This window comes from Hippoglossus hippoglossus, chromosome 10, assembly GCF_009819705.1.
Source record: "Hippoglossus hippoglossus isolate fHipHip1 chromosome 10, fHipHip1.pri, whole genome shotgun sequence".
Taxonomy (NCBI): Eukaryota; Metazoa; Chordata; class Actinopteri; order Pleuronectiformes; family Pleuronectidae; genus Hippoglossus; species Hippoglossus hippoglossus.
In genome coordinates this window covers 11265723-11292769 of record NC_047160.1, presented here as the reverse complement: position 1 = coordinate 11292769, position 27047 = coordinate 11265723, and the positions used below count along the sequence as shown (strand labels likewise).

Here is a 27047-nt window from a genome sequence, read left to right as displayed (position 1 = left end):
GAGACGCTGGCGAAATGAAAGAAAACAGACCGAAGAGAAATGGATCTTAATATTAGCTATAAAATATCTTTGAGTGACATGCCGTAATAAGGGCTGCTGCCGGTTGCAACGCCAACCAAGCACAGAGAGGGTACCAGTGTTTATGAATATATTTTAAGTATAAAGCTGCATCATAACAAAAAGAGGAAAATGGGCAGGACCCTCAATTATGCTGTATCAATGATATTATTCACAGTTTTCTATGATGTTCAACATTTTATATAAATTAAATTAAGATAGCCGTGTGTAGTGATGTTATGGCATCAAATAAATTATTAAAAACTCTAAAAACAGCTTTGACATTTGCTTTGACTAGTTTATGACATGTACTGCAGCCAGCCACCAGGTGGCGACTGTGAGCCTTTGGATTCACTTTCAAGTGGCAGTCATGTCTTCTATCTTATTACGTTATTCTTAGTAGTAGTAGTAGTAGTTGTAGTAATGGAAGTATTATTAGTATTATTAGCAGTGTTGTTATTATTATTATTATTGTTGGTATTAGAGCTAAATAAAAGCTTGTATTCACTTTTTCAAACATGAACCTTCAGCGCTGAGGGCTGTATCAGTCTTATAATTATTATTGAAAGTATTGACACCTTTTTAAAATCACACATATTCCACATTTATTAATCTCTCAAGGTGCAAAAACCAGATTCTTCATTTTATTCTTTCCAAACACACATCTCTTAAAGCCACTCACATTCAGCTGCATCCTTCCACTTACTATTCACCCTTTCTTGCATAAAGTCTTTATCTGTGCGCCTCTCTCACCACACGCTCTCAGCACTGTACATTGAAATATGGCTACGGTTGTTAGCATTATTACTCGGACACACAATGTGACAAAATCTAAGGCACTAGAGTTTGTAGACTACGGTCCGCATACTCTGCTGAAGCACACATATATCTAGGGCGATGTGGGGTTAGGAGAAAAATGTTCACAGCTCAGCAAATACATGGAAAATACGAAATAGGAGCACATGGTTCATCTTTTAATCTTAGAAGCTCCAAAATATAGAAGCTGTCTATGTGTCACGATGAGCTTTATCACAGTTCTGCGTTATGAAGATCCGGGTCTACCTCCAGATATGATTTACCCATACAGACTATATGGATATATAGGCACAGTTAGGTCCTGGTTCAGTTCTGTGTCCAAAAAAGCCTGAGAAGGAGAAACAGGTGGCGTCCAGCGACAGACGTCAAAGCACCTCTGTCTGAACATCTGGCCCATCACGGCCGGTAAGTCTTGATTACATCTTTGATGGGCCTCCTGCATATCGGGCAGCACGCGTTGATCTGTCTCTTCAGCTTCAGCCCGCAGTCGTTGCACAGACACATGTGTCCGCAGGTGTAGATGACGGTGTCCACATCCTGGTCGAAGCAGATGGTGCACTCGCCGTTTTTTCCCAGCAGAGGGCAGGTCTGAGCCAGTGAAACTGGGGGAGACGGGAGGGCTGAGAGGGGAACTCGGAGCGGTCACTGGAGGAGGAGAGGGAAAAAGAAATGCGGGTCTTAAAACACGGGAGCCGCAGATATACAGTATGTGCACAGATAAGTCCTGTTTATGCAGTTGGTATGAGAAGAACGTGACAGGTTCAGATATAATGTTGTTTTTACATACGTTATTCCTTATTCTCTATCTTTCTGTGTTGTGGAGCGTGATTTATGTCTGTATAAGCTTTTTAAATATATATTAACAAAAGAAGTATGTACTGGGGCTACAACTAGCGACTGCAATCACTTATTGATTTTTCTCAGTTATAGTTGTTATTGATCCATGTCACATCATAAAAAAGTTGAAAACGTCAATCACAAGTTTCTAGAGCCCAATGTGTCATCACATCTTTTTGAAATGATCACATTTAAGAAGGTTGAACAAGATATTACTTGTTTTGTTTCTTTAAGAAGCAAATAAAATGACTAATTCATAATCAAATAACATTTTTATTTTCTGTTAAATGACTCATTGCTGCTGTTCGAGTTCAATTGACTATACTGTTACAAGGAAAAGCAGTGAATTTCCACATTTAAGAAGCTTATACAAGAGAATCTTTGTTTTGCTTCTCCAAGAAACAAAAGGCTGTTTATCAATAGCTGCACATAAATTTCCTGTCAATTTACAACTCAATTCATTGACTCATCATCACAGCTCTAGAATAAATCAAATCAAAATCCGACATGATTAAAGATATCTGCTGTTGCTCCTTCCAAATTTAGACAAAAACTATTTTCCCATGAACAGAATGACACAGTTCTTCCCAATTAGAGCCTCCCTGCTGTGGCCCTGTGTGTGTGTTTCCATAAAAATTGAAGCAGTGAGCATGCTGTCAACATTCAGGAACGTACCCAGAGAGGATTCAGAGGCAGAGGAGGATCTGTTGACGCTGAACGCCAGGTCTGAGTCACTGTCATCTGGACTGCTGCTCTGAGAAGTGCTGGGGGACGTGGAGGGAGGACTGGACTGCAGAGTTCCTGTGGCACAAACATGAATACACATCAACGAACCCCACACGTAAAAGTGGCTTCCACACAATGTGATTAGCTGGAGTCATTTTAACACAATGTGTCCTTGACTAGCTGGAATGTAACGCTGCAGAGTTCAAGCTATTACGCTGATTAGATCTGCATATTTATGATTTTTTTTTCCCGCCGGCTTTGTTTGAGGATGATGATGTTGTTGGATCAGAGAGCAGTGAGAATAGGATGTGAGCTGCTGGGAGTTTATGTGGGAGTAGTGGGAGTAGCACTGATAGGTCACAGCTCAAAGCTGAACAGAAACATGCAGACCAAAACTACTCAGCTGCATTCCTTTAGTCTGGGAAAAAATACATTTCAGGAGCTGCTGAGACTCCAGAGAAGAATGAATGTGTGTCCTTTATTATCATGTATGATGTTAGCTTTGAAGCATTTAGCACTTGATTTACAATTTTAGAACTCTTTTTACTCTTCTTTTTCTTTGTCAAAACCTGGTGTCTGCATTACCCAAATTAAGCCTTTGCTTCCTGTGGGGAAGCAAACTCAAGTGTAGTTCATCTTTGGTGAACTTTAACCCCCAACATTCGCTTGTATTCATGACTGTGCCCTTCTGCTACTAACAGCTAATGTAGCCTTCAGCTACTAACTGAAAAACCGGTCCGATCTAATCATAATAATTACACAAAATCTGTTTTAGCTTTTGACATCACTGGGATGTGTACATCATTTTTCCAACACGCTCATCTTACCAAGTATCCTGAGTCGGTTGACAGCGCCGTGCAGAGTGAAAAAGACCCACAGGACCTGAGAGGAGTCCACACACATCAGCCTGCCCCGTCCCACTCCGTTCACGCCGTGGTGCACCTCTCCGCTGGGCAGCAGGCTGAAGCTGAGCACGTCTCCAGAGCAAGGCGTGGGAAAGTCCCGGTGCACCACCCAATACTCTTTACGGTCCAGCAGAACCTCGGGGTCCGCCGGCAGGTCCCCGGCGTGCAGACTGGCTGGGTCACAGGACGTTAAACCAAACAACAGCGCCCCGAAGTAGGGCAGGCCCAGGTGGCCTACCTCCACGTACAAAGTCTCACCCACGTGCAGCGGCCGGTCGCTGAACACCAGAGTCCGACTGCTGTCCAGAAAGTGGATGCAGGCTGCCGAGCGGTCGGCAGAGAGTATCACGTCCGAGCCGCGGACGGGGTGAAAGTGCAAGTCATTGTCCAGCGGGGACGAGAGGCCCCTGATCACCCGCGGGACGCTGAATCCAATGGAGGCAGATGAGGACGGCGTGGAGGAGGAGGAGGAGGTGGATGAGCAGCAGGGGATGAGCTGAGCGTAGTTATTGAGCTGGAGGTTGGCCATCTTGGCAGCAGCGGTCTGGTTGTTCTCCAGCTGATTGTTGCTGTAATTGGCCGAGTCGTGGTTACTCTGGGGCAGATAGGCGCTCAGGCGGGCCGCGCTCAGGCAGCTGGAGCCAACGCTCTCAGCAAACGTGCTTTCTGTGGCGGAGAAGATTGACAAAGTACGTGACTTGGACAACACATCATATGATCTGTCACAAGCGAGATTCTTTTCTCAAGTAATTGATTATTCGTCTGTAAACATGTCTGACGTGACCAGAGATATTCAGTTCATTCTCACAGAAGACAAAGAGAAAAAGCCTTTTGTATGTTGATCAAATCGTGATGTTGTGGAGGTTTAGAGAACAAAAAAACTGAGTCGGCTGTCACCAATTTATTTACCGCCTTATTTCTTCTCCCTTCTGCCCTGACATGATTCTCCAAACTCATACACAGACACATTCATGAAGCAGGTTATAGGGCTCTCTCTGTGATATAAACAAATCAGGGGCTAGTATCCCCCCCACCACCGTCGCCACCGAAATCTCTGGATCTGCCGTCATGACCAAAACATGGTCATATCTCCTGACCGACTGAACATAAACACACCCCGTGAGTACGAGAGGCAACCGCGGGGACAGAGGGAGGTGGAAGAGAAGGGAGGCGCAGAGGGAGAGTGGGACAAAGCGCGGGAAAGAGACAGTGAGAGTTTTACAAAGAGAAGCACGGAGGGTGAACTTGCTGGATGACATCTGCTGTGTGAAAACTGTAATGTCAGGCAATAGGAGAAGGGGCAGGGCTGGTTTTCTCGGTTTTCTAGAGTCACAGAGTACTTTTACCTTCTCCTTCTATATTGACCTGTGCTGCCTTAGAGCTTTGAGGTACAGCTGCTCTCTCATCCCTCAGCCAGCTGCTTAAATTTGCTGTCAATGTGTTAACACTAGAAAAATAACTTTCATTGCCATCCATCCATCATCGATATCTCGTTTCCTTTTGAAGCTCGAGGGGAAGAACGAGACAATCTGAGCGGACAGTGGGCGAGAGACGGGGTCCGTGCTGGACAGGTCGGCAGGGTATCGCAGGGCCGTCATTCAAAGACTAACAACACCTGAAGTCAAATTAGAGTCTCAAATCAACCTCACCCCAATAGGCATGTGTTTGGACTGTGGGAAGTAACCGTACCCGGAGAAAACCCATGCAGACACAGGGAGAACATGCTAATCTCTATTAATAGATTATGAAAGTAAAATTTGTAGGTAAGGGACAAGATGTAGCCAGAAGCCTTCTGTTTCCTTTTCTAGTGTGACCGCACACGTGGGAGCAGGGTCTGGTTCCCCACAGTAAAAGGGTATGTGGAGGGCAAAAAAGACGGAACACACAAACTGGGATTCGAACCAGGAACCTTCTTGCTGTGATGGCGACAGTGCTCGTGATCTAAATACAGATCACACTGAATCCATAAATTATATCGCGGAATATTTGTGATTATTATAGATGTATTGTGTAAAGAGGCTTTTTTTTAAAGAAGTCAGTTGTGAAACTTCTTCCTCTCACTTCCCTTTTCTATATGAATCATCTACTGTGAGTACATCTTCTCAGCTGCAGTCATGACAAAAGTTATTTTTATAGTTTCCATAGAGCGAGGTAAACATGATCTTACGAGCAGCGTGACCTCCTGGGTGAGACCGTAGATATCTATGATGGCCCAGAGTGGACAGCCAATGCTGAGCCCGCAGTGGAAGAGGATGGGCTCTCCGTCATTGATGCTGTAGAAAACTCTTCCGTGGCGATCGGCCCAGAATGCCCAGCACATTGTCCTTCAAGGCCAGTCCTCTCTGGCAGAGCTTTGGCCCAGTAGCCGGGCCTGGTCACCAGGTCCGGGCAGGCGTACTTGGGGATGTCAGTGGCGAGCAGTTCTCTGGGGTCCAGACTGGTGAATCCGAAGCGCAGCGCTCCGCTCCAGCCCGTGTGCACACCGCTCAGACGAAGACGCACCTGAATGGAGATCGATGATATGAATATGCTTCTATTCTACTATTAAAGCACCTTAAAAACAGATAGACAGTTAAAACAAACCTTCTCATAGAGGTGCACAGGTCGATGGCTGAACGTGATGCCGTTACAGAAGCTGTTTTTGCGAGTGGCTCGGCGGAGCTGCCCGTCCAGCCGGATGTTCTTGCCTTTGGCGTGGGGGTGAAACCGGGGCGACTCCACATTGATGCTGACCGGGGGAGCAGACGTCCTCCTCTCCACACCAGTGTTAGGAAGGGTGTAGTACTGCCTGCTGGCCACCGGGCGGGGTTGCAGAGTCGCATCTGTGGGTGCAAACAGAGAGAGATAGAGAGAAAGAGAAAGAGAAACTCATCAATGCTTCGATCAAGTAAATAAGAGGCCAACGTGAAGAGCAGCATATGTCAGAGGTGGAGGGAGCGTTCAAATACATCACTTAAATAAAAGTACCAATGCTGCAATGAAAAATAATTATCCAAAACAAGTTAAACTCATCCATGTGTAATCCTACTTATTGAAAAAGTATCCACAATAAAAATGAGTTAAAATATTAAAGTAAAAGTACTGGTTGGTGATTGTACCGTACGTTAAATCATTATTAGATAATACCAAAGCACGAGGGTGTACGCAGCATGTTTCTGTTGCAGCAGCTGGAGGTGGAGCTACTTGAAACACTATCCACACTTTTAATAACGAGGAGACCAGATAAATCGGAGGGATTGTCAGATGATTAATGGACAAAAATAGAAAAAAAAACATGTTTTCAGTTTTCACACCTAATCTTCTTCATCTCTGATTTTGGACAAGATATTGGATCATTTGAACCTTTCACCGAAATGAAAACATGTGAGAGGTTTGGAGGCAAAAATACTGCATTCAGACTGCTGTTTGTAAGTATGAATGTTGTGTAATCTTTTACAATGTGCTGCATTTTGAAAGGTTGTTACATTATCCATTGTGTCAAAGACTTTATTTAGTTGGTTCACAACACTGTGTGAGTCATCAGACAAGGTCAAAATAGTAATGCTATTAGTGATATCAAAAAAAAGAGGCAAACACATCCACACACACACACACACACAATGACTCGCTTGCAAGTGGCCCATGGCAGTTGGTTTAGAGGGCAGAGGCCAGTTATGTAAAAGAGACCACAGTCTCACACACTTCCTTTCCAACACTGACACTATGAAGCTTCTCTGTTCCTCCTGAAAAGCACATTAAATAGTCCCTTTTAGGATGTAACCCACATGAACTGTATGAAAAAGCAACTGTCCCAAATCAGTCCTCTTACCACAACCTTACGGGAAGTTAAAACACGGAAACGAAGCGAGGTTAGTCCAGACGTACACATAGGACTGGGAAATACCAAAAAAGAGATGTTTGTCTTATGTAAAATAGGATTTGAGCAAAGCTTATATTAGTAGTATCACAGGAGAGAGAAAACATAACACAAACAAAAATCCACAGGATGTCGAAAACAGACGCGATAGGCCCTTCGTCTTATTTATGGGCTACACACACCCTTGGCCTACAGCATAAACAAAACCCTGAATGGCCCTTTTCATCTGTCCACAGTTATCTTCAGAAGTGTGAGAATGAATCACACAGTGCCCTCGTCAGCCAAGAGATGCCCAAATAATAAAAGGGCCTAATCTTTCGATCTTCACAGGAGATAATGCTCTACTGGGCAAAAGAATTTGTTGATGAGCATCGCAATACGAATTAGCAAGGATCAGAAATCAAAACGAGATAAAGCAACTTAAATCAGACTTGTTGGGGTTGAATATTTAAATGAAGCTAAAGCTGCAGCTGGGTGTTTATGGTATAAGACGGGAGGCCTTGTTTCTCCTCTCCTCAGGGCTGATTACGTTTCTGTTTAAAAATCACTGTGAGCTGCCGTAATACAATAACTCATTGAAATTGACCACAGTACATTTCCTAAATGAGACATTATCACTGATTATATTCTAAACTATGAAGCAGCAGCAGGAACATCTGCAACATCTCAAAAGATGAGTGGGCGCCCGCTTCTCCTTTCTGCTGAGGGGAAGTCCACGGGCTTTAAGCTCACCTACCACTGTGACAGTGATGTAGTGTGAGGCCGCAGTCAAAGGACCAACAGTGATGACTGATGGAGACACTTGCCATTATAAGCTGAAAGGCGTAGCACAATAGTTCATGAAGCGAGGGGCAGCTCACAGCTTAGCCAATGTTTGCCCAAGTTTGGGCCGACAGTTTATCAGTCACGTCCGAGTTTCCGATTGGCTGAAAAATAAAAAGGATTCCTTAGAAAAAACGGCAGTTCTTCGTTGGAATAAAAACTCACAGCTGTTTCGAAAGTATTTTCAAGAATCCTCAAAGATTTTTCTGTCCGTCACCAAAGATCAGTGTTTTATGAATGGGCGGTCACTTCATTGGCCTTGTCCACGTGGTAGGCCCGACAGTTGCACATTCAAATGTAGCTTACACTATTTCATGTTGTGATCTACAGGTGGCAGTAATTTTACAAGTAAACGCAGCGACGCACCAGCAAAGCCGGGGAAGAAGAAGAAGAAGAAGAAGAAGAAGAAGAAGAAGAAGAAGAAGAAGAAGAAGACCACAGCTGGGAAGTAAATATGAATGGAAACACGCAGCTTTCAAAATGTAAAAAAAAATCTGTTGTGCAAATGTTTTCTGAATATTTTTGTCAGACTGTAACGACGCACTCGAAGCGTTTTGGTGAACACTGAAGTCTTTGTATTGGAAAAAACTCTACATCTCTAAATCTTTCTATACTTATGTAACTTTCTGTTCTATTTTCAAATAAAATATGCTTTCATTTTCTTCTAGTGTTGCATAAAAAAAAATTACCAGATGGTATTGGTATGATGAAGTCTAATGCTTAGGTCTGTGAGTAGAATATACAAGAGCTACAAATGGGGCTAAGTCAAGAACGGGAGTAATGTCAGTGATACCCGATGGTCCCTGGGTAGTCAGGACCACCAGAATCATGAGAAAGACACGGCGACTGGTCCTGTCAGCTGATCGGATATGTGGTTACGAGCAAAGTTCAGCGGCAGCTCGGGGGCTGCCCTTGTCAAAAAGCAAATATGCACATTTACACTGCATTTCTGCTGGAGCCCATGTGTTTCAATCACTTTGGGAAATAAACAGTTGAGTGTGGGAATTGTGTCTCCCTGTCGGGCAGCTAATGAAGGGAAAAGCACAAATACATGCAATCATAAGACTGCACAAGACACAGCGCTGTGCCAAGGAGCAGCTTCTCGAGATGTAAAACTGATTTTGTGCATTCCTCGCATGGATCTTTAGCCACAAGATGATCAGGCTTGTTCTTCCCTCGTATCTCTAGGCTGCATGTGTTCACCGCATCATGCTGTAAGTCATCCACTGCCGAGGACATTGGTGGGTCTTGAGGAGATTTCAGGGTCTGTTTAGTCACATCTTTGTTTGCGAGTTGCGAACATGAGTCTCCTGGTAAGAATGTCTCAGTGACATCACTTGAAACCCGGTGTAATGACTTCTTCGTGGCACATAGTCGTCCAGCTTTAACCCATAAAAACACACTTTACTGTGCCCATCTCTTCTAGAGAACCATAAAACACAGATACTCATTTAAGCTCATGTTAATCGAAACCATACAGGGCGAGTAATGGGAGCCGGGCTGCTTCTGCTCCTCTGTGACTAGCTGTTCTCGGTCCAAACCCTGTGTCAGCTGGCTCCGGTGGCAGTAACCACATCATTTAGCCGCCGATTGGGTCTGTTGGGGGCGTGGGAGTGTGACAGACATGAAATCAGAGTGATGAGAGGGAGCTGATCGTCAAGTAACGGACTTTAGGTGGAATGGGAAAGTGTTTTCAGAGAGCTCTTATACAGCTTTATGCAAAAACTGGGGGCGACAAGCGAGTCACATGCAGGAGTGATTCTCACTTTAAGTTGTGATTTACGTAAAACACCTTTGATGCTGCGAATAACTACAGAATATCATCATGCAATATGGGTCTTATTTTTTTGTGTTAGTTCTGTTTTAATAAAGATTTTAGTATTTTATATTTATATTATTCTATTTTCTCATACACCCTCATGTTTCTTTTGTTTTGTGACATGTGTGGTTTTCCCATTGGGATCAATAAAGTCCTCTATCCATCTATGAAATGAAAAATGTCACATGTGACACAAAACAGACATAACATTTATTTCTGTGTCAAATAAAAGCCAGGTTTATAGGGGGGGGGGGGGGGTAAGTGCACATCATGAGAAAACAGGAAAACAAGGAGGCAGCAAAGTGCAGCACATAAGTGACACAGAAAAACACAGAACAGAAATGGAGCAGATGATATGAAGTCGTTTGGAAAATGGACATTAGTCGGAGATGCATTGGACTTGTAAAGTGTAAAGGATAATATTCGGATTAATGGGATCTGAGGATTGATCCAGTAAATTATTAGAAACATTAATTGATGATGCTTTCAGCTGATCATCAATATATATTTTTTTCAATTTACTATAAAGTTGCATGACTGATTTAGGTTTTACAAAGGACAGGTAAGAAGTGAGATTTGCAGGGAGCGCTTTCTATGCCCGGACTCGCTCCCTGAGAATCACGCTCGGCTCCCGCGTGATGGGAAAGCGCGTCTGTGCGCAGAGCAAAGTATATGGAGGAAGACGCGTTACCCAGCCAAGCTCCCCCGCACTCACCTCCATGCATGCGTGTGCGTGCGTGCGTGCGTGCATCCACAGCAATAACAGGTCTCACCTATCAGGGGTTTAGGTGTCGCGTTCCCCATTGTGTCCAGAAATCCCTCGCACCGGCTGACAAGTTAATTCGGATTGCGGGTGTCCCTCTGTCCATCCGTGTAGACTCGGGTCTGGTGTGTGTGTGTTTGCCTGGATCCGGTTCGGTGTGAGGACCTGCGGGTTGTGCCGTATCTCCGCGCCGAAGCATTGGACGCGCTCCTCTCCGTCCGTCTCCTTAATGTCAAAGCCCCCGAGCCGCTGCGACAGGCGGACACCGACTAGCGCGCAGGCAGCAGCCCCCTCCTTTCTCTTCAGTATCACAGGCTCCCCTCTGCACGACTTTAAAGACACAGTGAGCAGAGATCCCCCCCTCCACCAGCACCAGCACCACCACCTACCTCCTTCAAAAGCATCACACTGCCTCTGAATAATTCTTTTAATAATTCACTCAGAAGCCTGTGATCAGTTTGCAGCCGGGGACAAAAACATCCAGCTCGCGCTCATAAAGGAAGTCTGTCAGTGCCATTTGCATATAGAGGGGGGGTCGAGCAAGAGAGCTTGGTGCAAAACTTTGATAACACCATGATGATTTCAGCATCCTCGTCCGACAGATCTTTTCCTCTTTGATTGATTTAAAAACTGACCTGATACCCCCGAGATAAGAGACTTCCCAAGATTATTGATCCCTCCTCATGGGGTCAGAGGTTTTCAAGGACGGATCCATACTGGAATACAGAGCCATCCCATACAGGGAGGTGATCGTCTTGAATTGAATCACGTATTCACACATTTGATAAAAGTCCAAGCACCGTGTGAGGAAATCCCCTCTTTTTTTTCACCCCACCCTGTCCTCTGCCCTCCCATAGCCTTGACCGCTGGGCTTCTCTCAAGCTGTTTCCTGTCTTCTGGACCACAGCGCTCTCTGAGGAGCCATGGCCTGCAAGGCTTGGAGGACTCAGACCATTAGAGAAGGGAGTGCCTGCACAGCGGATCTCCCATAGTGGGGAATTAGACAGGGCCCGGAGCAGCGTTGCCAGATGGGAAATGTTGAAGTATTGTACCAGAAGCTTAAAATTATCGTATTTTGGGGGGGAAATTATAGTACGTGACCAGAGTAGGGATGGGAAGCTTGATACAGATCTTCCAAAGCTGTGTCGAAATTCCGAAGCGCAGTTGTTTTGAAACCCTGCTGCGAAATGTGGTTCAAAACGGTCATGTCTCATGTATAGTAGGTTTCATGTGATTAAGCATACGCTGTCGTCGTGCTCGCGAGTCATGTCACGCTCATCATCACGAGCATGATTGGCTGGAAAGACGTCACGTGAGAATAGATGCGTAAATACATACGTGATCCATAATTGACTATCCAGATTGCAACTAACAATACTAAGTGTCACAAAATGATCAAATTGTCGTACATCATGGACATTTTGATCATTATTGATCGTACAGAGGGCAAAAGTATCGTACAAATACGATAATTATTGTACATCTTGCATCACTGGCCTGGAGTGTTATACATCATCAGCTGCGGGTCCAACATCCTGCTCAAAGCCTGCGTGCAGAGACCGGGAAAAGCCTGACAATGTGGATGTGTGTGAGTTATTCTTCCTTGCTGCTTGGATTGTGACTAACTGCAAAACCTATGACAGAGTTGGAGGATCGTTTCCCCGGCTCGTGCATGCAGCTTTACTACGCTGCGAGGATCCATATCACACACAGGAAAAGTGCTCCTGGGCTTCCGCAGCCGCCAACAAGATCATATACGATCTGCTTAGTTCCAATGCAGTATCAGGGCAAATCAGTCTCGTGAGAATCGGCGATTGGGTGAAGGCGGGCTGGGACTAAATATAACCCAGAGACAAAAGCATTTGTTTCTACCTCCTCAATGCTGTTTGTTTTTGCAGGATATGGTGACTACGTATGTGAGCACCGGCTGAATGGTGTTTGGGGTGAGGAGAAGGCAGAAGTGAAATTCCCCCCACGCCCTCACCGTTGCCACAGAAAGAAAGAGCTGCCATGGCAAAGGGGATTAACACAGGAAGTGAATATGAGGCTGCGATGGAGTCTGCAATCAAGCCTTCCCTGTAAACACAGCAGCCGAGCTGCAGTAACAAGTGTTGCTTCCCCTGATGCTTGCATTACTGCCTGAGCACAGACTATGGTGTGCTGATGACAGAATAATGATCACTCGGCTGATTTTATTCCGAAGGCGCGGAACTGTAGTTTCAGGATTATTTCCACCAAGACACGGTCTGCAGAAATATTCAGCAACACAGAGAGATGTCCAAGGAATAGTTTTTAGATTTGCTTCCAGTGTTGGATGAGATCATCAATGGAGCTGGAGTCAGCAGCCGGTTGCATCGAGTTCAGGTTTACAACGAATGTGTGCTAAGGTAATTAGTACCTTATATTTCCTTTGCTTGATCCGTACAACATCTGAAATTTGAAAACAAGAAGTTGAAGTTTTCCTTTGGGTTCCAACAAGACTCCAGAGAATCACAGCCCTCGGCCAAGAAATAATCCAGCACAGCACCGCTAACAAAACCACAACAAATCATTCGTACACTCTTTTTCATATGGATGGAACAAACAAGCTGGCTTTACTGTAAGCTAAGCTAACCAGCTGCTGACTGTAGATTCAAATATTTACAACACAGTCATGAGAGTGTTATCGGTTTTCTTATCTAGCCTTGGGCAAAAAAAGTGAATAAACCCTAAATGTCAAACTGTTTATTTAAGATTACAGCCATATGCGGTCGACTCTATGTAACATACTATAGCACTTAAAGATGAACTGCAGAGCGTCTTTGTGATTTTGCTTTTATATGCTTCTTTAACCGTTTTCATACATGAACTCTGGAAAATGTCCAGAAAATTGGGTTGAGACATTTTGACGCGTTTGACTTCGGGAATATTCAGGTGAAGGGTGGCACATCGACACCGGCACTTTCCAAGTTGACATCTTTGTCCGCGTCGTCTACGTGTAAAACTTGCTGTATTACTATGTCCGATGTCAGGAGCCTCTGACTGGGACATTTGCGTTCTTATATACTGCCCCGGATAATTTCAGGAAAAATGCCAGGACTTCAGTGCATGTTTGAAAGCAACATCTGAGATGCAGTGAGGCCTGCGGACAGGGGAATGGTACATTAGTTTAGACAGCGTGTCAGCGGCCGTCATCATACTCAGCCAAAAACCTAAAGTACAACTCGGCATCGCCCTCAGCCCTGACCTCTGGATGCTGTTAACACAGATACCCAGCGTGAGTGTGATGGCTCTGACAGCAAGTCCCCTCTTGGAGCTGGTGTGGAGTACGACTGAGGGGAGTTGCTCTGACCACTCATTTACAAACAGAATGAGGACACAACTTGGCAAAACTTCAGTGTACATTCTTCACTACTACTGCAGTATGGCCACACAGCCTGGCAAGTGCTTGAGATTTGTGTTGTGATTAGTCAGTGGGATGTGTGAATAACGATCGGTCCAGGGTTGCGGTTTGCATACACAAAAACTAGGTGAGGAGCATAGAGTGCAACGCTGTACAAAAGCTGAATCTATTTTCATTTAATTGGATGCAAACAGGAATGCGAACATGAACCATAATGTATACGGTCCCCCTTCTGCAAGCATCTGTGATGCAGCGATCTCACAGGGCCTGCACAGCAAACCCCAGTTATTTCCAGAGAAAGAGGGGCAGACTTTGCCTCGTTTGCTCCAGGAAAGTTGGCCCGCACCAGTGTGACTGCTGCCACGCAGAGCAGCGCAGTGACTGCTCCTTGGACAGCAAAGTGTTACATTTGCAGTATTTTAATTCCCTTTAAAGACTCAAAGGCAGAGGAGAAATGCTCAGCAGATGGCCGTTTGTGTGCGGTGGTCTCAGTATCAGGGGAGGGCTCCTGTCCAAACCCCACTGATCTAATGGATGAAGTGAGTCATACCCACCTTCGATGTGAACACAACCATCTCCATCAAACGCACATGGGCCAGCACAATGAGCCACATTCATACAACAATGTTTCCCTGGTCACCTCTTTGTGTTCAAGTGCTGTTTTCTACTACAGTGCGTTCACATCTGTTTTCAATGTGCGCCCCTGTCTTTTCATTAGGTCGACTCTTAACTGGCCGTCGGAGTCAAGCACCTGCTTTTCAAAAAACGCAGTAAGAGTTCGACCATTGCCAAAGCCAATGTATCGGTAAAAAAAAGTCCCTCACACGTGATGAGAAACAAGTGAATCAAAAAGTTTCTTTTTCTTTGTTGTTTTTGTTTAAATCAAAGCAACAGCACATTTGCCTTTAATTGGAGCCATTTCAGAGGGAGTTCTTGCCATGTGCTCGGTGCCCTCACAGATTGTTCTAATTTCCAAAATCCTTAGATCATGAGGCTGAATGCTGCGGCACTCTTGAGCAGACAAAATGCATGCATGCTTGGTTTCACTTCTGCAATTTCAGATTTCAGTAAATTAAAAACACAGCTATGGAGTGAATCACTGGCAAACGGTACAAATTGGGGAAACGAAGCGCTGCCGCTGGTACGAACACAACACAGCACTGCAGCAAAGAGACAATCAGTGTTTTCTAACTTTTTATTCATGTTCTCTACTCAATTAATTGGAGTTTTTACAGGCCCTTGGGATATTTTCCGACACCAGTTTAACGGGTTAGGGTTAGCATTGTTGATACTTAAAATAAATTACTTATTCCTCATTTTGCATCAACAACACAATGAGCAGAACGCTGCTCATTTTAGACAAATAATCCTCCTGCAAACAGTTTCTCAGAGCCTACCACCACTTTTCAATCGGTTTAAAATTCACGTATAGCCTCAAGCAGCCACTAGACAAGTTCAAGTCATTTCACCATGAGCGTGAACTTCCAATAACGTCACTGAATCCAGTCTTGTATTATTTCTCAGTGAATCTTCAACATCTTAGTCGCAATTCTAAAATCAAGGTTGACTTTGACTTTATCCCATGGTGTTCGGGGTTTGCTCAGTTCTTATGGAAATAGTTAGTTTCCATCTGCTGGAGGCCTGAAGCTGACTGTTCCAGAAAAAAGTGAGTAAGTGGCAACATCTCCACTACTACTTTTTCATTTAAAAACACATCAACTCTGTTACGGATTCACCTGGCGTCCTCACTACTCCGGAGTTTTAGAGCTGCTGAAATGGAGAAGTTTGGAAACGCTGTTGGCCGCAATTTAGTTTGAAGAAACCCGCTGCATTTTAGTCTGGACGTTTAACTCTAGATGTTTGGAAACGATGATGTAGACAATCACGACCGCTTGCTGATTGGGTCTTTAACCTTCACTGTTTCGTCAGACTCCTAACGCATGGCCGTCTTTCCAAAGAAAACAACCGATTTTTAGCCTCGGCTACCAGTGTAGAAGGCAACATGAATAATCAACTACAAGCGCTACATGGCCCTTCCTGTTTACACAGGCACACAGATTCCCAGTGTATATGAGTGGTCACGTATATGCGTTTTCAGGCGTATTAGTATGTACAGGGACTTAAACTGAGATGGAGCCAAAACACTCACTTCACTGGACAAGGATTCTGTTTCAGGACTAAAACGTAGTAATATGGATGTAGCCTAAGTTTTTTGTTTGGCAGAGAATGAGCTTTCGTGCATGTAGAGCAAGTTGTGGTGAGCCACTATATGACACATGCTAATTTGTTTTGAGCCACCACGGTTTACGACATGAGACAAAACCTCCCAGCTGGACGTTGCAGCTTTATGGCACACAGTAAATATGTTTTAACATGTTAAACAAGTTAATGTTAAGCAATTTGTCAATAGAGAAATGTTGCATATTTTCAGTTTGCCGGACTAGAACATGAAACAGTGGCCCGGCTCCACTCAAATGTTGTTTTAGGCCTCCCTGTCAGTGGGAGAGTGCTAAAAATGGCCTTTCAATGCATTAAACCAGATGCACGGACAGTGTTCTTCCTCCATCTGTTCTATTGTCTTTGTGTTCTCTGTGATGAGGAGCGGATGCCCCACCGAAGGAGATGCAGGAAATACTCTCAGCCCAGAACAACACAGCCACGCTCTTCAAGCCTTCTGCTACGTGGCTAAGTTGGGACACAAGTGCATCTCAAGACTGAGGCTAAACAAAGGTTTTCTCTAATGCACGACCTGTAGTGAAGCAAAACCGTTCTTTGGTTTTATGAGATGCAGCAATGACTTCATATCTGCAATTCAAACGGAAAAACACGCAAGAATTCAGCTCTTTAATGTCTTTTCATTTCATACTTTTAAACAGTAGGTGCGTTTGATGTGGTGGAAAAATGCATGGAGTCATGCAGTTGTCTGAGGACTAATCACAGCTTTGGTGTCCAGTATTTGGACGAAGAGGCACAGGAAAGTCTCGACCGGTGTCCGTGTCAAGGTCTTGGTCATCTTTTAACGTGACTCCACAAAATCGGCAGTGGCCTCCCTCAACGCCGTCTGTCAGGCACACTCCAGAAATAGACATTCTGGTCGAGCAATAACATTTACAAGGTAAAGCTGTGTGTTTTCAATCATTCTTCAATAGCTGATGAAAAATAAAAGCTATGTCGGTGCGTGTATAATGGCATAAATGTGTGAGACAATATTATGACGACGGGGTGGATGTTGTTGACCCGCAGCGTTTCACCGCTGCACTGCCGTTGTGCCGGATTCATATTAACCCTGTCAGGCGTATGGTGGTGGTGGTGGTGGTGGTGGTGGTGGTGGTGGTGGGGGGGGGGGGGCAGTGAATTCTTGCGGTATACATTAAACAACAAACCTATAGTTAAGAAGATCCCAATTAAGCCCGTTAACATCATTAGAATTTATGACACAGTTCAAAAGGAACTCGCTTCCCAAGCAATTTAGGGCTTGTCAGTATATGCCTCCGAGCTTCCAAATTCTAACCTCTAAATGGCTTCACTCTCAAAAATTCAGGAAGAAAAGAATCCAAAATCTCATTAGAGCAACGCGAGCGGTTTTGAGGAACTGCTGAGCAGCCCAGTTTGGGGCTTTTCAGCAAGAGCCATTTCACCAATTAATCAATTTCTTCATGTTGTTGCCCTTTCATGTTTTCATAATGTAAAATGATTTCTCTCCACAGCTACGGCAGCAGTTTATCAAAGTTAATGTCCCAGACAAGTAGAACTGTAGTTTTCACTCTTGTTCTGTTAAGTGTGTCACAGTGCGAGGGGGGGGGAAGTGTTTTTTCTTCTAAATGCACACAGAGGCAATTAAGAGGCAATAAACACTCAACCAACATAGGCAATTATTTTTTCTCAAGTATTTCCTCAGTAAACTTCATGGTATAACTACAAGAAACAACAACAACAGCTGAAAACACGAAGCATTTGACTCTCATATTAAAGCTAGGATTGGAACTCCTAGAAAGCTAGTAAGAGCAGACTACACTGAAAATATGCAACAATACATCCCACCCCTCTTGTAAAAGCTACACCCCCCGAAACACATGAACGTGCACTGTCTGACAACTAATAGAAGACCACTTGTCCCTGGCTCGCTTGCTAACTTCTTCGTCTCTGCTTGTTTGTCTTTTCGGCTGACGACTCCAGCCCCAATCAATTCAGACTGAATGAAATGACTGGTTGTTTAATACAGTAATGCAGCGGGCCACAGGACACAGCATTTTCTTTTCAGAAGACTTTATTTATTGATGGTTATCGGGACGTGCAGATGAAGTGTGTTTCAGAAACAACTTACCAACCCTTCCTTTAACAGATCTGAAAATTTCTGACATGATGCTCGAAGTAACAAAATGTTCACCCGACAGCAGCACCCCTGGTGATGTAGACGGCGAAGGGCTCAACGACCCACTGAGGCCCTGCGGGTTATGACACAAAATGCCTTAGCTATTATTACCCTGGGCAGTCCCTCGGTACACTAAAAGACCTCTAAGCCCCCCTTTCAACAACAGGCCGGGACAAAATCTCAGTTTGAGAAAAGTTTCCAGTGTTTGCACGACGTGCGAGAAGTTCAAGAGGAGAACAGCCAGCAGCTGTCATATTATATACTGACCATTAGTGTGTGATGGTTAGTGTGTCCCTCAGTCCCAGAGGAAAGGGCATATAGGAATAGCAGAGAGGTCCAGGTACAGCATTACATAATAACATATTTCTTTCCAACCAGACTCTCTTTCGACTCAATCCTCTGCGCTGGATGTGAGGTTTTCTACCATTTGCCCCTTCTCTGCCCCTCTCTAGAGATTTTGTGAGACACAGAGGTTGTTCCACTCCGAATTTCCCATAGAAGGCAGAAAAATCTGACCGGAGTATCAAAGGTCATGGAAGCACTCAGTCGCTCTTGCCAGTGTGGAATTTATTGGCGTCTGAGAATGAACTGTAATCCAAACAATGTAACTCCCTTCGGTTTCATGTTATGGCCGATGATAAATCGTTATTATTTACATGATATCGTCACGGGTTCTGTATTGTAACCATGGCTCGCCTCCAAAAACAGATCCTCATATCAAAAGCAAATGAAATTGAGCAAAATAAAAGGAGGCAAATTTTCCTTCACCACTGGACTTTGCATGAAGGACACATAATTGACACTCTGGGGGACTTAAGTGGAACCTCCTCTTCCAGAGCTGTGGGTGGACGAGTTACTCATGCCAACTGTCATAAAGGACATTTAAGCCCCTCGCAGCAGTGCACCAGCAGGTCCGGTAGTAACGAGATGTTCTTTTTTGTGTCAAGGGCAATTTCAAGGCCTGCAGCTCTTTTTGCTTCAACCTAAATAACCGTGGTCGCTCCGTGTAGCATACCAACAATCACGTCCTCTGTGGTAAGCAGGATCGCCACTGATATACTGTCACAACAGAGATGCTCCAATACCGCTACCAGTATTTGAAATGCCTCTGATAACAGCGAATAGCTGGGTTGGGCTAGTGCAAAAATTCTATTTCTGTTTCATCTACATAACTTTCTTTTCCAGGAAATCACTTCCAGAGATAGCTAAAAATGTCAGTAGTTCGGTAATATTTCAAGCTGGAAAGTCCCACAAGTGAAATGGTGACGTGTCGTGTACCATATGCAAGACCTTGGTGTCGAGAGGTGATGTGAAACCCTAGATTTATTTATTTGTGTTATTTTTCAGTCATGACTGATAATGAGGTTATATATTCATTGTCTTTATGCATTTGTTTTTCAAAGTGTGTAACCTGAGCCAAGGCCATACAACAATGATAGCAATCATCACTTACATACAGGGTTAGTAGCATACAGCTGTCATTTTTTTAAATGCACTGGTATCAGACCGATACATAAAGTCCAGGTATCGGGAAAGGAAAAATGGTATCGGACCATTTCTAACTGTCCCTAACATGTTCAGTGGCTGCTAGCCTTTGTTCCTAGGCCAAAATCTATCATACTTAAAGAGGCGTCAGCTCTGTCTTCAGTGAATAAACATTGTACCTGTCATCTTAGCTCTACAGCCATGCCAGCATTGTCTTGTTTCCTCTCCAGTTTTCATGTCCTCGGCTGCTGCCCTTTTGCCTTTACGCATCTTTTCTTCCACCGATTATTTCAGAGACAAAGTGGCAACGCGAAGTCAAAGAGACACTCGCCATTTCAGTGCCAAGGGTCTCGAGGTGAGGCACGCTCCCTGCCTCGCTGCTGACTTGGGTGGGCGTAGGTAATTAGAGAGCGGGTATTGTTAGTCCAGGTCTCCAGGGAAACAGCTGCCATCCATCCCCGAAGCAACTTGAAGCTGAGGTGCGTACCGACTCCTCTGCTGTTATGGACAGATGCCCTTCACTGAGCACATCCAGGATTCCTTCTTCTTCTGTGTATTACTCCAGGATCCCTGATCACTGTCGCAAATTTGGACAGTGTGTCTGTCATACCTCAGTCATTCGCAAATTAAACAAAACCATATGCACTTCTCTTTCTAAAGGATCCAGGTCGAATAAAGAGGCTTCATGTTATTGCATCCACCACTCTCACTGCTGTTCACTCAGGGAATTGAGGAAGCAGAAGCAGAGAATTAGCAGTGTTCCCATCTTATCTCCACATCCCCAGACAATGAATCAGGAAAATAAACAATGCACAAGGAAAAACAGCTTCTTCTTCATGACCGGCTTGCAGCAATAGAGACAGATCAGGGGCAGAGAGCCAGGCGCCCTCTGTTTTGCTATGATTCAGATCAGCTTGTTTTGGCCGACCCAGTTATAAAGTCCAACACCAAAATAAACCGTGTATTTCCTAACGCCGAGGATAGGGACTGAAAATTAAAAAAATTGAGAATTACTCCATCTGTGTTTTTCTTTTAATAGCAATGTGAGATGGTCCGTTGACATTACTGCTCAAGTAAACTGTTTGAATAAGAAATATTCAGAGAAACAGCCTGAGTCTTGGTAATTAATCACGTTTGTGCAGAATGTGTTGGTGCTTCACATTATTCTAAGCTCATACATGAGGAGCAGTTACCAGCAAGCAACGTTTAAATGTAACTGTTCGTTCCAGCGCCATCGAAATCGAGCCAACTTGGATTGGACACGACCCGCTATCTGGAGGCTCACTTCATAGACGGAGCGCATACCAGACATCAAACACAAACTGTCATGGAAGGACATGAGCCCATGGGAACTCTGTAAGCTGATCTCATGCCCCGGACACTTTGGGACATTACAATGTACAGTATGCAGCCAATGTGTCGAAACAGGTAAACCACCAAACACAGCAACAGGTACAGTCCTGGAATCCGTGGGTGTTCCCCTTCACCAGAAAGACAAAGCACCATAAACACCCTGCCACACTTCTACACTGCTGAGTGCTTCCGCCCATCTGTGCCCCTTTTCCCGTTCTCCACGTCCCTCTGCTGCCATCGGGTCAACCCCCATCCAATCCCTTTTGTCTTAACGCCCGTCTCCTTCGAACACGAGTCTGTAGGCTTGTGTTTATCTTACTCATTATTTTTTTCCCCCTCTTCTTAGAGCTAATCTTCCCTCCTTCCCATTCCTCTTCCCCTCCCTCTCTCTCTTTCGTTCTCTTGTCATGACATTAGACTGTGACACGTGTGGGAAACTTCTGCTGGGGCCCCCCGCTTCGGACAGGACACTGATATACCGACAGTGCTGTGTGACGGGGCTATTTCTGGAACTTGTAAATATGAGAACTTCCTTTCTTAAAGTGTATCTAATATGTCAGAGGACTGTTAGCAACAAGAAGCCCCCCCCAAAAAAGAGCCCATCCATTATCACCTCCAGTACAGCTTCTTCTTCTGTCTGAATCAGTGGGATATTATGAAACTGAGCACCAGACTCTGACAAACACACATTTTAAGATTGTAGGACAGTGAATCTGGCTCTCACATACAGGCCGCCTTTGTCGGCGATTGTACTTCTGTCACTTTAATACCCTTATCAGGTGCTTCCACACATTATGCCCAGGTTTTATGGGCAACGTCCGGCTTGCAGTTCCAGGAACAGCCAAACTCTCTCTCCCCTGTTTGGAAGCGAGGTGACAAGACATGGAGTGAAAGGACCAGGAAACATTATTGAACTGTAACTTCAGAGCAGGAAGCTGAGATTGTGATAAGGGAGATCTGCGGTCAGCTCGCACACACAGTACAGTTAATGGAAGAGGGAGAGTGATTTTCTCTGCGCTGCATCATCAGTCATACTGAAAACAGGGCTGGTTTATTGTGACTAAAGGATATGAAATAGGGGTGACGCAATTAAATAATTAATTGATGTAACTTCGATAATTGATTCATCTTTCAAATTGATTATTAAGCAAAACATCAAAACATCTGCTGATTCCCTCTTGTGTGAGTGTGTGCTGCCTTTCTGTTTTTTCATCATTTTAAAAACGGAAAAAGTATTTGGAGAGATCACCATAATACCACTACTATTACCACGAGCACAACTTCTACAACTGCTTGTTGGTTTGTCTTTTAGCAGTGTTGTGCAAAAACTACAATCCTACACATGCTTGTTTAGTTCATGGACTGTTTATAAAGATGGACGACATGACGGCTCCCCAAAAGTGAAGCCAAGCTAAGGAGGCCAGAAAATGTTGGTGTGGTTGGAGATTAAGGGGCAGATATAGGATTTTATTTCCAGTTCTGTTTACTATGTTTTAACTATTGTAGGTTATCAGAGGAGCTTCTTTAGTCTTTTCTATTTATATAAAAAGAACTAGACCACAGACTGTATATAAAGATGGATAGTGCGTATCCACTTCTTCCCACTACCCAGAAATAAACCCAAAATATCATGGATGCAAATGCTTCCATCTTGTGCATTTGGAGCCAGAGTCTCCACATTGTAGCGATCGAGGGATAAGAATAAGAAGTCCTTTATTAGTCCCGCAATTTTTATTTTAATGACTTTTTAGTTAGGTCCGTGTCCCATCCAATAATATGGAGGAGAGAGGACTTATAACCTATACTCCAGCCAGACACCAGGTGGCAATGGTTTGGCTTCACTTTTGGGGAGCCGTCATGTCGTCCATCTTTATATACAGAACTAAACAATCCTCTGTAGGATTGTTGAGCCTTGGCAGACGTATGAGCTCTAGAGGTTCTACTGATAAATCATCAATAAGACTATTGTTCAATATCCTCGGCCTCAATAAGGAGAAAGGCTGAACACAACTGTCATGACCTGTTCATAAAATCTGAATCAGCCTTAAAAATGTAGATCAACTGCTCCGACACTTACAGACTCCCCGTCAGTAGATATAATTAATAGGTGATAATATATCCAGTGAACATTACTGATAAAATAATTATGTGTCTCCTTTTCTTTCTCTTTCACACTGTCACAGACACACAAAGACACACACTCGCACGCACACACTCGCACGCAGTCAAGCAGTGCTGAATAATTAAGATGGTGCTGAATGTTTAACTGCCTCCCCTTATGCCACCCAAGAGCTCCATCATCGCGTGTAAGAGAAGTGGCCAAGGTCGTATAGTCTCTCTCTCTCTCTCTCTCTCTCTCTCTCTCTCTCTCTCTCTCTCTCTCTCTCTCAAACACACACATACACAGGACACATTGTTATTTTACTTTCCAAACAGAAGTACGTTGCAGATAGTCAATGCAACATGGCACCCACTAAGATGTGAAAACAACAGATGGGTGACGATGGACCTTGTGTAACGAGATCAAGCTCGACCTGAAACTCTATCCTCTTTCTCTATGACTCCTCCAATCACCCCGACTCTCATCCTGCTCCAAAGCACTCGGTGTGTCTGATGGTATCAGGTCTTCTGCTGACATCATGGTTGAGCGAGCGAGTGCCAGACAGCGCCGATATAGAGCCCCAACATATATATATATATTGAGCAGCGGGCCTCTTCAAAGACAGGCCCTGCAGCAGCTTCAAAAATAGGAGCAGACCTTGGACGACCATTACACAACCACACCTGTTGCTTCAGGCAACAAGACGTAAGCGACCACTTCCACTGAAACGCAGAGGAAAACATACGCTGTTGCTTCACAGAGTTTACATTTGGACAATGGCTGTTTGGATAGAAACAGTGTTACTGGTTTATGACCTAATACAGCGAGGGAGAACAAATGATGGAAGAGCTTAGCTTGGCTACAATGATCCAGTGAACTCATCCCTTCACTTGCCAAAGAGGATCAGCCAGAGCTGAGCTCTCTATTGGCCCTACCCCACTGTGGATGTCAGGGTTACATAGTGGCGCCACCTAGTGCTGCTTGTGAAAATGTATAAAAAGAAGGAGTTCCAGTGGGTCAATCATCATATGTTTAAAAGATTTAGTGGGGGAAAAAAACATTATTATTATTTGAAATTAAATTGTGCAACACCCTGGATCTTTATTATATCCAGGGACAGAAAATGAATAATAGCCACAACATATCAGATTTATAATGTTGTTTGGTTTGGAGTTGAATATATAATATTTATTTATATGGTGTTATCACACTAGAAATATGGCAACATTAAACCAAAATAGGTTTATATTATCTGAAAACTTGAAAACACTTTTTAACCACATTCCACCAATTTCTATATTGATTTCTGAATCGGTGGTTTGTGTTTTTGTCAGAAAAAGAAAATGAACCAGGACAATCATGTTAAAGATAGACAGTAGGGGGTCAGTCCATTTGGTTTTTTTTACATTGGTTCTTATCCACTGTTGCTTCCATTTCTTCTATTCTCACAACACATTCTGTCTTTTTCTTTTTTTCCCATCACCCCACAGGAGCCTGGGAAAGCTATGACATCACCACGAGGCCTCTGTGAACCTCTCCCAGCCATGGGCCCAGTGCAGCAGTGAATGAGCGACAGGCATTTCCTGTCTTGTCTAAGACAACAAATAAAAGAGTTTGATTAATGTAGGATGTGATGTGACTCCTCTTTGAGTCAGGAACAGATATTTGAGCAGAACAAAAGTCTCAACAACTGAAGTTATTAGTTATCCTTCATTTTTATACACGTGTGATGACCCCATGTTCATTCTGTTTACTTAGCTCACTGTACTGTATCTCATATTACTGGTAATTTGCTATCATTGCACTTTTTATTTTGATATTTGCATTTAGTTTGTGCGATACTGCAGCAGTAAAGAAATGTAATGTGCATAAGGAATTTTATATAAGTGAATTTGAACTTTTACCTTATTTAAAAGAAGACGTCAAAAGTGACAAGTCATCATTGTCTTACCTTTTCCCACAAACAGATGGAGGTTGGAACTCACTGCTAGAGCCACAATAACGACGTAAACATGCATAAAAGTTATTAGTTTAACCAAGATGAACTCAAATGTCAGTAAAAGTATTATAATAATGTAATGTAATAACACTGTTTATGGGCTAAAGTAACGGCAATACCATAACAATGCACTTATAGTGAGGTCAGAGCAACCAATTATTAATACTGATCATATTTATCTAATATATTCAGGTTTTGCTGTGATGTGTCAAACAACCCTCATGGGTATATCAGCCTTGTAGCTGCCTATGACTCTTATTGATTTTAAATTGTGTTTTACCAGCTTTAAGTTCAACACCAGTCAAGTGAAAACATGCAGAAAGCAGAAGGTGTGAAACACTCGGAGGAAGGACTCACCCTCAGGTTTCTTGTCTTCGCTGGCCACAGGTAAACTGGACGAACCTACGGGCAGGAACTGGTTTGTCGACTGGTTGTTTCCCATGTTTTCTTTCTCAGGTTAAGATGAACGGGGTGAATGAGGTTGAGTTGGATCTCCTGCGGTGGTGAAGCTGGTTTCAGTCGCAGGGTGCGAGCGTTTTATTTGAGCAACGAAGATCGAAATCCCGCCTGAAATTTGAAGACGTGTAAACATGAGCACGTGGCTGCTGTTATCTTTTCACTCTGTCCAATAACATCAAGCCTGGAGGACGCTGACACGTGCACTGTGCGTGTTTGTGTGCGTGTGCTTGTGTGAGACCGTTAACCACTTGTGTTTACAGGTCTTTCCAAAAAAGAAAGGTGGTGGGCGCGTTCACGTTAACGTCCGTGTCCTTGAGGGGTGAGCGCGACCTGGCAGCTGAGTGGTGGGTGAGGAAAGAACCATTTGTACTTAACACATAAAGACAGCAGAATAAAACTAAACTATAAACATTAACTGAGTTAATGTTGTTATGATACGCTCATATCCATAATTTGTCAAGGAAGCAGTTGCTAATAATAATATTTTATTCATTAAGCACCACTGACACAGTTACAATTGAAAGCTATTGATGATCACACCCCATTAGAGTACAGAAATACAGATTAAAAGAGAGTAAAAAAAAGATATTATAAATGATTGAAATAAACTTTAAGAAAAATCTGGATGGCTGAATTCCGTTAAGCTTCATCAGTTTCCGTGCCCTGGTATTAAACAGTTAGAGGAGGAATGTTTAGATGCTTTATCAATGACTCTGTCAGAAAAAAAGTACTGCGTTAAAATATTGCTACAAGTAAAAGTATTTTAGGCAAAATGTAGGATTTCGAAAATGTTGATGTTGTCATGTTGGAGATCATTTTAACTACAGTGGAATCTAACAATAAGTGACATTTTGGGAGTGACTGCATGTTTTGTAACTCATAGACTAACTGAAGCTCTATAAATGAAATGTAGTGGAGTGTAGAATGTGAATCAGTAGAGCTCATACCTCCACGAAGGCCCCACAGTCCCCTTATGAAACCAAATTTAAATTTGAATCTGCATCACATAACCAACACTCAAATCAGTCCCCTAAATATGCCTGATGATTTTCATCAAGATCCACATGTTCAAAAAAGCATTATATCACACTGTTAAAGAAAGGGTTAACACGTCCTGATCTGCGCCAAAGCTGACTGAGTTCTTTCTTTGACCGTGTTCCATCCTTCCACCAAGTTTCATGGAAATCCATTTTGTGGTTTTTGCATAAGCCCGTTGACAAAGAAAAGAAAAACAAACAGGCAGTGGTGCATAAGCACATCAAAGTGTTGCCACACCATCGAACTGTCAAAGACAC

General features: G+C 43.7%; 1 protein-coding gene across 1 annotated transcript; it reads right to left on the bottom strand.

The window, feature by feature from the left end:
• Nucleotides 1–642: 642 nt before the first annotated feature.
• neurl1b (neuralized E3 ubiquitin protein ligase 1B) lies at nucleotides 643–25819 on the bottom strand. Its single transcript, XM_034598512.1, is given in 8 exon segments — nucleotides 643–1458; nucleotides 1460–1518; nucleotides 2386–2511; nucleotides 3264–4008; nucleotides 5509–5652; nucleotides 5655–5843; nucleotides 5925–6163; nucleotides 25651–25819. Coding segments are annotated over 8 exon segments (1776 nt in total). The 5' UTR covers nucleotides 25736–25819; the 3' UTR covers nucleotides 643–1269.
• Nucleotides 25820–27047: the final 1228 nt, after the last annotated feature.